This window comes from Carettochelys insculpta, chromosome 16 (assembly GCF_033958435.1).
Source record: "Carettochelys insculpta isolate YL-2023 chromosome 16, ASM3395843v1, whole genome shotgun sequence".
NCBI lineage: Eukaryota > Metazoa > Chordata > Testudines > Carettochelyidae > Carettochelys > Carettochelys insculpta.
The window spans coordinates 4,355,614-4,368,293 of NC_134152.1; the positions used below are offsets into that span (position 1 = coordinate 4,355,614).

General features: G+C 68.2%; 1 protein-coding gene across 2 annotated transcripts in view; it reads left to right on the plus strand.

Moving 5' to 3' along the window:
* The window catches only part of CLCN7 (chloride voltage-gated channel 7), a 44,213-nt gene extending 37,752 nt beyond the window's left edge, over positions 1–6,461 (plus strand). For both annotated transcript variants that reach the window (XM_075010264.1, XM_075010265.1), the window contains 9 exons: positions 587–756; positions 1,115–1,166; positions 1,633–1,760; positions 2,125–2,210; positions 3,224–3,356; positions 4,103–4,162; positions 4,619–4,795; positions 5,052–5,132; positions 5,216–6,461. In XM_075010264.1, the coding sequence (XP_074866365.1) occupies positions 587–756; positions 1,115–1,166; positions 1,633–1,760; positions 2,125–2,210; positions 3,224–3,356; positions 4,103–4,162; positions 4,619–4,795; positions 5,052–5,132; positions 5,216–5,302 (974 nt within the window). In that variant the 3' untranslated portion in view covers positions 5,303–6,461. The remainder of the gene's footprint in view (positions 1–586; positions 757–1,114; positions 1,167–1,632; positions 1,761–2,124; positions 2,211–3,223; positions 3,357–4,102; positions 4,163–4,618; positions 4,796–5,051; positions 5,133–5,215) is intronic.
* Positions 6,462–12,680: the final 6,219 nt, after the last annotated feature.

Sequence of the window (12,680 nt, forward strand, 5' to 3'; positions counted from 1 at the left end):
CGGGAGCTGAGCGCTCGGAACCAGCCAAGGGACTGGGTGAGAGAGAGCTCGTTCCTGGAGGGGAAGTGTCAGGTTTTCTTACCGCAGCTCGGAGGGGGCCACCCTGCGGCAAGCAGCGTTCCCGCTAATTTTTTCCATTCGTGTGCAGAATAAATTTTATGTCACGCAGTATGTGCGTCTGTGCACCACCAGGAGAGGAAACACGCTGTCGCCTGCAGGCACTATGCTGGGCAGCATTTGAATCTCTCCTGGGCAGCCCCCCAAGTGCTCAGCTTATAGGGAACAGTGGCCAGGGTCGTGAAGGGCCAGGAGGGGCATCGGAGCATTGTGCTGAGGAACTTCCACCTCGTCCTCTGGGGACGGTTGCACTGTCGGTTCAGCCTGTCCTCAGCCACGCCAGGGCCGCTGCTCTCAACAGGCAGGAGGGGCTGCTGGGCGCTCCCCTCAGAGCTGTTGCAGCAGCGTTAGGGTGCTGCTAACGAGCTGGACTCAATCATGTAAGGCTGCAGCTCGGCTGGGGAGCTGCCAGACCTGGATGGGGAGAGGGGGGTGAAACTGACCTCTGGGCCTCTCCATTCTCCCGCAGGTTCGTACAATCCCATGACCCTGGGCATGTTCACACTGATGTATTTCTTCCTGGCCTGTTGGACGTACGGGCTCACCGTGTCAGCGGGCGTCTTCATCCCCTCCCTGCTGATTGGAGCTGCCTGGGGCCGGCTCTTCGGCATATGCCTGTCCCACCTGACCGGGGAATCGGTGAGTTGCCCCTGCCAGGCGGGATAGGAGCTCAGGCATTTGGAAATGAACCCGAGAGCAAACCTGGCCGGGCAGAGGAGTTGTAGGGGAGAGGGTAGGCCAGGGTGGAGCTGCTGGAGTCTTCGCAGGTTTAGCAGGAGGAGGAGGAAAGCCTAGTTTAGGTCTCGGCTAGAGAGGGAGTGGATTTTGCTGTCCCCTTGGCTGCCCTGCAGCGGGTTGGATGCCCGGCAGCGTACAGAGCAGACTCCCCACCTTTGTAGACTGGGTGGCTGCTGCTAGTGGGGTCTGCCCGCCGGGGTGGGTAGCCGGAGGGCTCTGTCCCACCCCGTGTAACTCGTCATTCCTGTCTCCCGCTCAGATCTGGGCCGACCCTGGGAAGTACGCGCTGATGGGGGCAGCAGCGCAGCTGGGTGAGTTCGGCTCGCCTTAAGAAAGCACCTGGGCTGCTGGCGCGTGGGCTGCGCCCCAACGTCTCTTGGCTGGGAGCGCCTGCTGGACCCCCGGCTGCGGCTTGCTCGGCACTCAGCCAGCTGGCGGCTGACCGCTCTGGGAAGAGCCTCTTGTGTCAGGCTGAAGGGACTTGTGCAGTTATGCTGGCCTGTGACTTCGAGCCTGAAGTGCAGCCCCTGGGGGCGGGGGCTCCCCCTAGCCTGGGCCGGGGCAGGCGGGGTGGAGCGTCTCCCAGGAATGGCCTGGGTCTGCGTCCCTGAAAAGCAGCCGGTCACACGTCGCTGGCCGTGGCTGCGTCCTCCGGGGTCAGGTGCATTCGGCAGGCAGAGGGAGCCGCTAGCGTCCCGGCGCTGGGCGGCAGAGCCCCTGGGGGAGCCCCTCGGTCCCGGCGCTCGCTGAGCCCGGAACCCGTGCGCCTCTCCTCAGGCGGGATCGTGAGGATGACCCTGAGCCTGACGGTCATCATGATGGAAGCGACGGGCAACGTCACCTACGGCTTCCCCATCATGCTGGTGCTGATGACGGCCAAGATCGTGGGCGACTACTTCGCAGAGGTGAGCGGCCGCGAGTGGCGGGTGGGGGAGTCGGGCCGGGCCAGCCCTGCCCTCTGGTGTGGGGCTGGACGGGAGCGCGGCCGGTGGAGTCCTGCCGAGCTTTGCCAGCCCAACCGACGCAGCCCAGCTGGGCCTGGCTTGGGCGGCTGATATGATTGCCGGGGATGTGGGTCTTCATCCGGCTCCGGTGGCCTGAGTGAAGCAGAGTCGCCACTTCCTCAGCAGCTGACCCTCCAGCTGAACCTCGAGGGGCTTTGGCCGTGTGCGCGCGGGGAGCCTGGGCCAGGCCGGCTGCAAGCCGTGTGGCTGGAGCTTCCAGGCCGTGCTCGCCCTGCAGCTGATGGGGCTTCCTCTGCCGCTGCAGGGCCTGTATGACATGCACATCCAGCTGCAGAGCGTGCCCTTCCTGCACTGGGAGGCGCCGGTGACCTCGCACTCCCTGACGGCCAGGTAAGAGCTGGGCGCTGCGGGGCCGGCAGGCGGCTGGCTGCCTTCCCTGGGCCCGGCAGGCTGCTGGCACCGCAGCCGCTGCTGCTCCATCCAGCCGCCTGTGTCTGAGCCTGGGCCCGTTCCGGGGGCTGAGTGACTCTCCCTGCCTCTCCGCGGCCCCACTGGGGCTGGCTGCGGGTGCAGGAGCAGCGTGGGTGCGGGGCCCTTGCTGCACAGGGGATGGGAGGTTCCCGGGGGTGAGGGTCCTGCTCTTGGGGGAGGGCTGGGCCTGGCCTGGCTGGGCAGATGCCCCGAAGGAGGCCCATCCGGTGCTCTGTGGGGCCGGGCGCTCGGCGCTGGTGCTTGTCTGACCCTCGGGCTGTTCCACCAGGGCCCCTGGCTGCGTCTGCTCGCTGGGTGGCGGAGGCTGCCCCTAGCGGGAAGAGAGCAGCCCTGCGGCTGGAGCGGCTCTGCCCAGAGGCTCACCAAGCCCACGGGCAGGGGCCTGCCAGGCGCTGGGGAGCCCAGAGCAGCCATGGCAGCTGTGCCCTGCGCAGACCCTCCGGCCGTCGTTCCGGTACACGAGGCGCTGTGGCGGTGGTGGTCAGGATGGCTCCGACTTCGGGGAGCTGGCTGGGATCTGGGCAGGTCTGACGGTCCCTTCCCGGGCGGGGATCTCGGGCACCGGCAGCGTGGCAGAGCCTCCGTTCTCGGGCGCGTGACAGCTCAGCCTTTGCTCCCGTGGGCGAGTCCGGGCTCTGCGCAGGGGAAGCTGCGCCTGGCGGGCGTTGGGCAGGACAGCCGATCAGCCCTGATGGCCCCAGCCTCGGGGCTGCTCTGGAAGGCTGCTGCCAGGGGGCTCTCCCGGGCCTGGCAGCAGGAGGCAGGGAACGACCCGGCCCACCTAGCGCATTCCCGGAGTCGAAATGAGCCCGGGACAGTGTGGGGACCGGGGCCCTGGCAGGGCGGGGGGGTGCTGGCCGGAGCGGGCAGCCCCTCTCCCTCCGTCCCAGCCTGGCGCTCTGCCTCTGCAGGGAGGTGATGAGCGCGCCTGTGACCTGCCTCCGGAGGATCGAGAAGGTGGGAACCATCGTGGACATCCTCAGCGACACGACGTCCAACCACAACGGCTTTCCCGTGGTGGAGAGCAGCCCGGACGCCACGCAGGTGGGTTGGGCCTCGGGCCGGCCGCCAGCCTTGCCCACAGGGGGCCGAAGTAACGCCGCAGTGGGGGCGCCGGCCGGAGCGGGCAGCTGCCTGGCCCCCGAGGGCCTTTGCCACCCTTCCATGCGCACACTGGCGCAGCTCCCCGGGTCCCGCTGAGCGCTGGGTTCACGGCACTGGCTGCTCTGGGCGGGGCTCTCTGAGCCCACGTGGGGCGCTCAGGCGGGCGGTGTCCTGCCCGGCACCTCCTGGGGCTGCAGGACCGTGCTGAGCTGGCTGGGGCGGGTCGCACGGTCCCCGTTTCCAGCTGGGTTGCCTGCGTGGTCGGGCCCGGCGACCCTGCCGGCGCCGAAGGGCAGGATGGGGGTGACCCCTAGGGTGACCCCGACACTGCTGAGAGGAGCTGGGCCAGGCAGACACCAGGAGAGTGACCCGTTCCCCAGCCAGCAGCGACCCCCCCCCCCCGTGCTGCAGCAGAATTGGGGTTCCCTGCTGGCCCCAGCCCCCACTAGCCCCCTGCGTCCCTGGGGGGAGTGAACCCCATTTGCTGCCACGTGGAGGCTTTTTGCTGTGGTCAGGGCTGGACCCTGCGATGTGTGCGGCCGGCAGGGCTCTCGCTGGCCACCTCTGGGCCTGCCCCTGGCTGTCACCGCACATCTGGGACACAGCTGTGCCTTCCCGCAAGCCGGCCTGCTTGGCGCCCCGGGGCTGCCCTCCAGCCCCAGCCCACACCTGGCGCTCTCTTGCAGGTGGCAGGGCTGCGGGGCCTGATCCTGCGCTCCCAACTGATTGTTCTCCTGAAGCACAAGGTAACTGACGCTCGGTGGGGCTGGAACCTCTGTCCGTAGCAGAGCACCCGGCCGGGCGCATGTGCCCAGCCCCTGCCTGGGTGAGCCGGGGCCGGGCTGGGCTGTCCCAACGGTGTGGGCGCCACAGGCTGTGAAGCCCGCTGCTTCCCCTGGCAGCAGGGCAGCGGAGCCAGGCGCTGCCGGGGGGCCGCCGGGGGGAGGTGGGCGTGTCGGTACTGCACGTGGCCCCAGTCGGCCGTGCCGTGGGCAACGTTCTCCTCCGCAGGGTCCGTCCCCCGGCCGCGCGCAGGGGGAGCCTGGCGAGAGGTGTTCTGGGGTCTGCCCGGCCCTCTGCCCAGCGCAGGGGCCTCGGTGCGTCTGCCGCACCCCGGGCTGGGCTGGGGCGCAGGGGGCCGGGCTAGCCCCGGGCCTGCGCGGAGCCGCAGCTGCTGTAGCCAGGCTCTCCCCCTCTCTTAGGTCTTCGTGGAAAGAGCCAGCCTAGGCCTGGTTCAGCGGCACCTGAAGCTGAAGGACTTCCGGGACGCCTACCCCCGCTTCCCCCCCATCCAGTCCATCCACGTCTCCCAGGACGAGCGCGAGTGTATGATGGACCTGAGCGAGTTCATGAACCCCTCGCCCTACACGGTGCCTGAGGTACCACGCGTGGGCTGCTGGGTTCCAGGGGCGCATCCTGGCCTGCTCCCCCAGGCTGGGATCTCTTCCCGCCGCGTGGCGGCGTGCTGGGCCCCCGTCCAATGGGTAGAAAGGCCCCCCCACCACCAGGGCAAGCGGGGAGCGGTCCAGGGCTCCCTGCCCTGCCGAAGGGGGTGTGCTGCACCCTCCGCGTCCCCCGCCCTGTGCTCAGCCAGCAGCTGCCAGGCCTCACCCCCGGCCTCACTCTGCCTTGCAGGAGGCGTCTCTGCCCAGGGTCTTCAAGCTGTTCCGGGCGCTCGGCTTGCGGCACCTGGTGGTGGTGGATAATCACAACGAGGTGAGTGGCTGGCGGTGCTGGGTGCCCCGGGCCGTTCCCCGGCTCTGCGTGGGGCACTCATTGTCCTCCGGCCTCCCCCGCAGGTGGTGGGGCTGGTGACCAGGAAGGATCTCGCCAGATACCGGCTGGGGAAGGAGGGGCTGGAGGAGCTGTCCCTGGCGCAGACGTGACGCTTGGCCGCGCCGAGCCCCGAGCCCCTGCAGGCAGCGGCAGGACGCCCAGCTGCCCACGGTGGAGCCGTGTTCCCGTTTTCCTGGCTGCCGGGGCATCGCTGCAGCCTCCTGGCCTGGCCCCGAGCGAGCGAGCAGGCGCCCGGCAGGTCCTCGATGTCCCCCTCTGCGCAGGGCGGCGGGGAGGCTGGCGGGCGCTGTGGTGGGGCACGCTGGGCCCAGCACCTCGGGGACGCCTGCGTGTGCAGTGGAGCTGGGCTCTCGCCCCACAACCGCCTCCCGGAGCCAGAATCATGGGGATCTGCCCCTCTGTGGCCACCATTGACACGTGTCTGGCCCCACAGCTGCTCTGCAGTGGGCGGGGCTGGCAGCCCCGGTCAGTTTCATGCGGGGACCAGGCTCATAACACCCCCACGCTGAGGAGCTGTGAACCAGGAGTGCAAAGGGAACATGGACCCACTGGCCCAGCTCCAGCCATGCTGCTGCACTTCTCTGTGACTCAGCCCCACTGAGCAACAGGGCCCCCTTAACGTGGGGCTGCCTGGCCCTTTTCTGCGCCAGTCCCTGCTGTGGGGGCACGTCTGGGACTCCGGCCCTCTGGGCACAGCCTGAGCCGTGTCTCCCCTGCCCCGTGCCCTCTTGTGACCCCCTCGGCGGCCACGGCTTGGGTCCCCGTTCTGCCCGGCGCGGCCTGGCCTGCAGGTGATGGGTGAAGGAGGCTCTTGAGGGCGTGGGCTGGTGCGGCTGTGGGGCCCGTGCTGGGGAAGGGAGGGCTGCTCTCTATAGAGCAGGGCGGCTGCCCCCAGCCTTGTAGAACAACCCCCGTGGCCTCCTAGCTGTGCGGCTGCTGGGCCTTCCCCGCCCGCTCCCCTCCCCAGGCGTCCACACCAGGCCCAGGCAGCCCCCAGCACCTGCCCAGGTGGGAGGGGCAGCAGCTGGGCTCCTCCAGGCTCATTCCTGGGCAGCTGCTGTCTCTGCCGAGCAGGGCTGCCTGGTCTCGCCCGTCTGCACCGCTCCCCAGCCGGCTCTGGCTCCCTTGAGCCTGCGGCGCCGGTGGAGGGGGCAGAACATCCCCGGGGGGGGGGGGCGAAATCTGCCCCAGGAATCCTCATGGGATGAAATGATGTCACGGGGCTGAGTGTTTAATAGGATCCCCTGCTCCCGGGGGCGGGGGGGGGAGGGGCCGTAGCGGTCTCCTGGTGAAGGGGGTTGGGGGCCGCTCGTGCTCCTGGGGAGGGGGGAGTGAAATGAAATAAAGCCAGTGGAACCCACGTGCTGCTCCCGCATCTGCTGTTCGAGCCGCCCCATCCCAGGCAGCTGGGGGGGGGTGAGTGGGGGCAGGGCTGAGCCGGGGGGCAGGGGCTGCTGGGGAGCCGGCTCTGCACATGGGGGCGGTAGAACGGCAGCCTCGCCGCTACCCTGCGGCTGGACAACGGGCTCTGGCTGCGACGCCCTTCCAGCCCCCCCCCCCCCCCCCCCCCGGCTCTGCGTGCAAAGCAGCAAGTGAAAGACGGGGCTGGTGCCTCTCCCCAGGGTTGCAGAGCATGTGGCAGCTGCCCGCACCGCTCGCTGCTCCGAGAGCCGGCTGCCACCCTGGCTGGCTTGAAGCCGGCCTGCCAGCGCTCCGGCCCTCTGCTGCCTGGGGGCTGAGCCTGACCTGGGTAACCCTGGGGGGAGCGTGTCAGGCTGAAAGGGGAAGTCCCTGTGCGCTGCCCCAGGCCCAGGCGGTCTGTGGGGAAACCACTTGTCAGGTCGCAGCTCGGGGCCTGGCCATCACTGGAGTGGGGGGCTCGTGCTTTTCTGCTGCTGCCTAGCAATGCCTCCAGCTGGGATCTTCCCCCCCAGAGAGCCCGCTCCCCACAGCAGTGGGTTCAGCGTCTCCTAGGAGCGCCGCCCTGCACGCCCCCAGCAGGGGCGCGCCTTGCCGCGGCTGCCTCTCAAGCCAGCGTGTTCCTCTTCCTCCGGGGCAGGGAGCAGGCTCTGACGGGGGCAGGCAAGGAGGGGGTGCTGCTCTGCCCGGCACCCCAGCGACCTCTCCGCTCCTCTCCTGGGTGCCTGCATCCCTGCTGCTCTGCCGCCTTCGCCCCCAAGGCTCTGTTGTGCAGGCGCGGCCGCTGCCTAGGGCGAGCTGAGCCGGGAGAGATTTTTGTGCTTAATAAAAGCTGTTTCTACTTTTATCCCGGCGCCGGCTGCTTTCTCTTGCTGCAGGGCAGCAGGGACGTGCCCCAGGGACCGGGTGGCCCGGGCTAGCGCGCCAGGGCCTGAACCAGGCCACAGGGGGTGCCCAGCTGGCAGGCGAGGGCAGAGGCACCATCGGGATTCTGCACCTGGCCAGTAGGGCAGAGGTGAAAGGGTGGCTTGTGGGAGCCGATGGGCTCAGAGGGCACCGGGCTGTTTGCCCCAGCTGCCCCCCACCGCTCCCTTCCCTGGCACGTGGGCTGGCAGCTGGCTGGTGAGCATCAACCTGGTCCCGGCCTGGGGCTGGGGTTGTTACTGCCGAGTGGGGGACCTGCTGGCTGCAGAGTGCTGGGCATGGCCCCTCTCCCCCCCCCACCACCAGGGATCTTAGCGAGGACATGGTGCTCCTTTTAACCACAGCGACGGCTGTTTCCCCAGCAGCCTGGACCGGGGGCACCATGGGAGATGATTCCCCCCCCCCCCCCCCCCCCCAGCCCAGTCCAGCCCCTGGGGGGCCAGTGAGGAGTCTGACAGGCAGATTCAGCACCCTCCTCCCCTGCCCGGCCCTTGTGCGCTGGGGCCAGTGTGCAGCACAGGCTGGTGCCTTGGCTGACCCTTGGACCACTGGCTGGGACTAGCCTGGACCCAGGGGCTGCAGCTGGTCTTGGCTCCCAGGAGGGGTGCGTCACAGCCAGCCTCCAGCTGAGGAAACATCCCAGGCTGCAGTCTGGCCGTGCCCCCGCTTGTAACCGCACACAGGGAGAACCGGGCCCAGGAGCTCGAGGCGCCACCCTGTAACCAAGTCACCTGCAGCCTGGGGGCTCCTGGTTTGCTCACTGCCACAACCAGAGTCTCTGCCTTAGGGGCCTGCAGCCCATCCCTGGGCCGTTAGCAAGGGCGATCTGCCCTTTGGGCCCGAGCTGAGCCCTGGGGGTGCAGAGTCCTCACCGCTGGCACCAGGTACGGCTGCTGCTCCCTGGTGGGATCTGCGTTGCTCCCCTAGCCCCACCGTTTCCTTCCCTGCTGCCCTCGCTACGTGGAGAGGGCAGAGAGCCACCGTGCGGTGACTGGCGGAGGTGCAACGTCTCTATACCACCCCCTCCTTGCTGCCAGCAGGGGCTGGAGCCGGGGTGCCAAGTTCGTGGCCCCCCGAGGCTGGACACAGCACAACCGGCACTGGCCTGGGGCAGCCCCAAGCTCTGGCCATGGCACTGGCTGGGGCAGAAGTCGCTGCTGGTGTTCGGCCGTTTAGCGTTGCAGCGCCTGCTGTGGGTGTCGCGCGAGGGCAGCGCTAATCGCGCTCCTCCTCCGCTCTGTGCCGGCTTTGGCCAGGCAGCCATCTTCCCCTGGGTCAGCAGCACCCCCAGAAAAACCAAGGGCCACCCCACTAGCCTCAAGCTCCACCCCCGAGCCTGGGGGCCTGGGCTAGTAGATGCTGGGGCCCTGGTTGGAGGCCTCATCTCCATTCCAGCCAGCCCCTGGCTCACCTCATCCCCCTGCTACTGCCTGCCAGGCCCTGCTCTGTGCTCCACACCTGTCCCCTGCTGGGCTGACACGGAGGAGCCTCAGCCCGGGGGGCGGGGGGTGCTGCCAGCTCCCTGCCCCTGCCAGCCCCTCGCTCAGCTGAGCCGCCCGCAGGCAGTTGTAGGGGTGGGATGGGAGCTCCTCCACCGGCCCCAGGGTCCCAGCCAGCAGCTCTGCTGCTGCTCAAGGTCCCACCGCCATCCGGGGCTCTGCTCTGTGCAAACAGGCAGACAGCGGGGGTGGGGGGGGGCTGCAGCCTCCTCACCCCCCTTGTGTCAGTATGGGGGGTAACATTAGGGTGCCTGTATTTCCCTAGGCCAAATAGGGGACAGCCGCAGTAGGGAGGAGGGGGCCCTCCAGGTGCCTGAAATACAACTGTCCTGGCTAAAACGGGCCGCCTGGTCCCCCACTCCAGTGCTGGCTGCCCTGGGGGTGGGGAAAGCTGTGGCTCCAGGCTCTAGTGAAGCTCCTGGCCTCTCCAAGCCGTGGGGAGCCGGGAATGGGGCAGCCGCTGTACTGGCCCCTCTCGCATCTTCCCTGGGGCAGGGGCAGCAACAGCCGTCCGGCTCCCAGGTCCCCTGAGGAGCCAGGGGCAGCTCAGTGGGCGTCGCTAATCTGGAGCAATTAGCCCTTTTGTTGCACAAACCAGGGCACCGTCCCGGGGCCTGGAATCAAGGGCTGTCCCAGCCAAAGCGGGCCGGATGGGCGCCCTGTGTGGCGTGAGCCTGCAGCCCCTTGTTGCAACCACTGGCCTGGGTCTGCTCCCAACCCAGTACCAAGCAGGCCGGGTGCGACGGCTCCCGCAGGTTTGGGGGTCGCTGGTGAGGGTCGCGCTGTCTCCGTGCGGCTGGGCTGCGTTGGGGGGCACCGGGTCCATGTGTCCCAGTGTCGGCCCTGCCCCGTACTTCCTAGCGGGCAGTGCTGGGGGGCCCCACCGCTCCAGGGGAGGAGCAGGACCCTGTGGAAGTGGTGTGTTGCTTCTGCAGGAGTGGGTGGGCGGGGACTGAGTGTGGGAAGGGGGTGGGGCAGGACCAGGAGGAGGAGCCTGGGCAAGGAGGGGGCGGTGCTTAGAGGGGAGAGGCGGAGCAAGGGCACATGGCTGGAGCCCCCCCGAAGCCCGGCCCTGCCTGTACGTGGCAGGCTAGCTCCAGGAGTAACTCCTGCAGGGGGGGCAGCCGGCGAGCCTGGGCGGGCTACTGAGTTACGTGGCTCACCAAGAAAGGCTCCGCGGCCCATGCAGCAGGCCAGGCGCCCGGCCCCGCTGCAGGGCCTCCCCTGCCAGCCTTCCCCTTGCAGTGCGGGCCGGGGCCTGGCCCAGCTCGCTGCCGGACCCCCCAGCTGCAGGGACAGGGGGACCTGCCATGCGGCTGAGGGGGTGGAAGGGAAACTGCCAGTGGTGACTGCTGGGGGCAGCCCGGGGAGGGGGGGCACTGGCCACATGGCCCTGCCCTGTCCCCCTCCAATGCCCTCATCCCGCCCCCGTGCTCTGTCCGGGCCCATCCCCCTCCCGGGACCTGCTCTTTGGAGATCACTTGCCCCCTCTGCTCCCTCGCCCCGGTGGGGGCGTCTCTTCCTATCTGCGTCATTAGGGAGTCGGTGCTGCCCGGCCCCCCTCCACCAGGCCCACACCAGGGACGGGGCCGAGGCAGGTGGCTCAAGCCAGCTCCTGGGAACAGATCGGGGCTCTGGCAGCCCGCAGGCTCAGGCTGGGGTGGAGGGGACTGCACATCCCACTGCAATCAGGGTGCCCCCTGGGGGGGCAGAAGGGCATTTCCCGGGCGGTGCCACTCCCCTTCCTGGGTGCAACAGGCCCCCTGACAGAAGCTTTGGGGCCTTGGCTCCGGGGGGTGTGTGGGTGACCTTCTGGCGTGGGACCTTCTCTCGGCACGGGGCCCTCGAGCACACCAGGAGCGAGGCCCCCCCCAGCTGTGCAGTGGTGGGGAGCCAGCAGGAGGTGACCAGCCACGCCTAGGCAGGCCAGAGCTGGGCCCTGGCGGCCGTGTGCTCCAGAGGGATGAGGAGCCTACAGCCCTTCTGCCTGCAGCCAGGCACGTCCCCCTCGGGCTGGACTGAGGGTGGTCGCTCCCCTGGAGTCCTTCTCAGGGTTCCCTTGAATTTTTTCTACACGGGGTGGAATAAATTTTGTGACATGTCCTGAGGGATGTGCACCACCAATAGACGCACAGGCTGATGGCTGTGGGCGCCCTGCTAACTCCTGGCTCTCTCCTGGGCTGCTGCACAAATGCCCAGCTTTCCAGCCACGCTGCCTGCGTGTGCTGCTCGGTGACTGGGAGCTGGGCCTGGGGCTGGGGCTGCCAGAGTGGCACTGACCTGGAGGGAGCGCCCTGGGGCTGGAGGCTGCCAGAGCCCATGGGGGGGGAGGCAGGTGAAGGCTACCAAAATCCCAGCACTGAGCCTGCGAGAGCCGCAGGGCAGGGCCCCCCATAAGCTGAGCGTTTGGGCAGCTGCCCAGGGGAGAGTCAGGTGCTGCCCAGCTGATCAGCCGAGCCCTGCATTGGTGGTGCACGTCCGCTTAGACCTCTGTGCACTCCACAAAATTTATTCTGCCCTGGATGGAAATAATTAGCAGGCACATGCTGGGGCACATGAACAGTACTCCGGTGCCCTGCCCGGCTGCGTGTTTGGTGCATCGCTTGGGCCGGCCCTGCTGGAGCCTAGTCGGCTGGCTGAGGCCACTTGCATCGCCAGCGTCAGGGAGCCGGCAAAGGCGGCAACAGGAGCTCCTGGGCGCTCCCTGCCCCGTGTTAGAACAGCCTGGAGGCTGCTCTGTCTTATGCTGGCCAGAGGATGTGATGGAGTGGGGGATACCTGTGTGTGTGTGAGTGGCTCACAGAGGGTGTGGGGCCCCTGCTGAGGGTAACCCTGACGACCAGGTAACACCTTTGTACTGCAGACAAAGGAGGAGGTGGAGCCTGAGGGGTTTGAATTGGAACTGGGAGTTGGAAGGAGTTAGTCTGGGCTGGGAGAGAGAGAGAGACAAAGGAGGGGGCCAGGCCCCAGCTCTGGGGGCCCCTCGGGGCCTCCTCTCCCCAACATGGATGGGACTGGCTGTCTCTGCCGGCTGTACTGACTCCTCTGTACGATGCTGTGTCCTGTCGGCTAATAAACCTGCTGTTTTCCTGCTGAGTAAGAGACTCTCCTGCCTGCGGACGGGGTGCAGAGCTTGGGGGACCCCAGAACCCCATCACACTGGTGTCAGGAGTGGGATGTTCTGCACCCTGAGGATGAAGCATCCAGCAGTAAGTGACCGGGGCCCCGGAAGAAGTGGGGCCTGCGAGACCCAGGTGTGCTGAAGGGCAGTGAGGTGCAGCTCCCCAAGGCGGAGGGGCCTGCGGCCGAACCCAAGCAACTGCAGTCGTGGTCCTCGAGAGGGGGTGTCACACCCGAGCAGGGGTTACTCCTGGGAATCTGTTGGAGTCGGTCCCAGAAGGTGGAGGGGCCGAGAGCCCAACCCCCAGGAACAAGTGACCCCTGAGGAGGCTGACGCTGAATGAGTTCTTCCCAAGACAGTGTGCTCATGGTCCCTGAGAGCGGGTGTCGCACTGAAGAAGGGGTTCCGCTGGGAGTCTGTTGGAGTCGGTCCCAGAGGGCGGAGGGGCCTACGGCCTAACCCTGGGCAGCTTGTGACCCGCAAGGAGCCTGGCACACTGAAGGG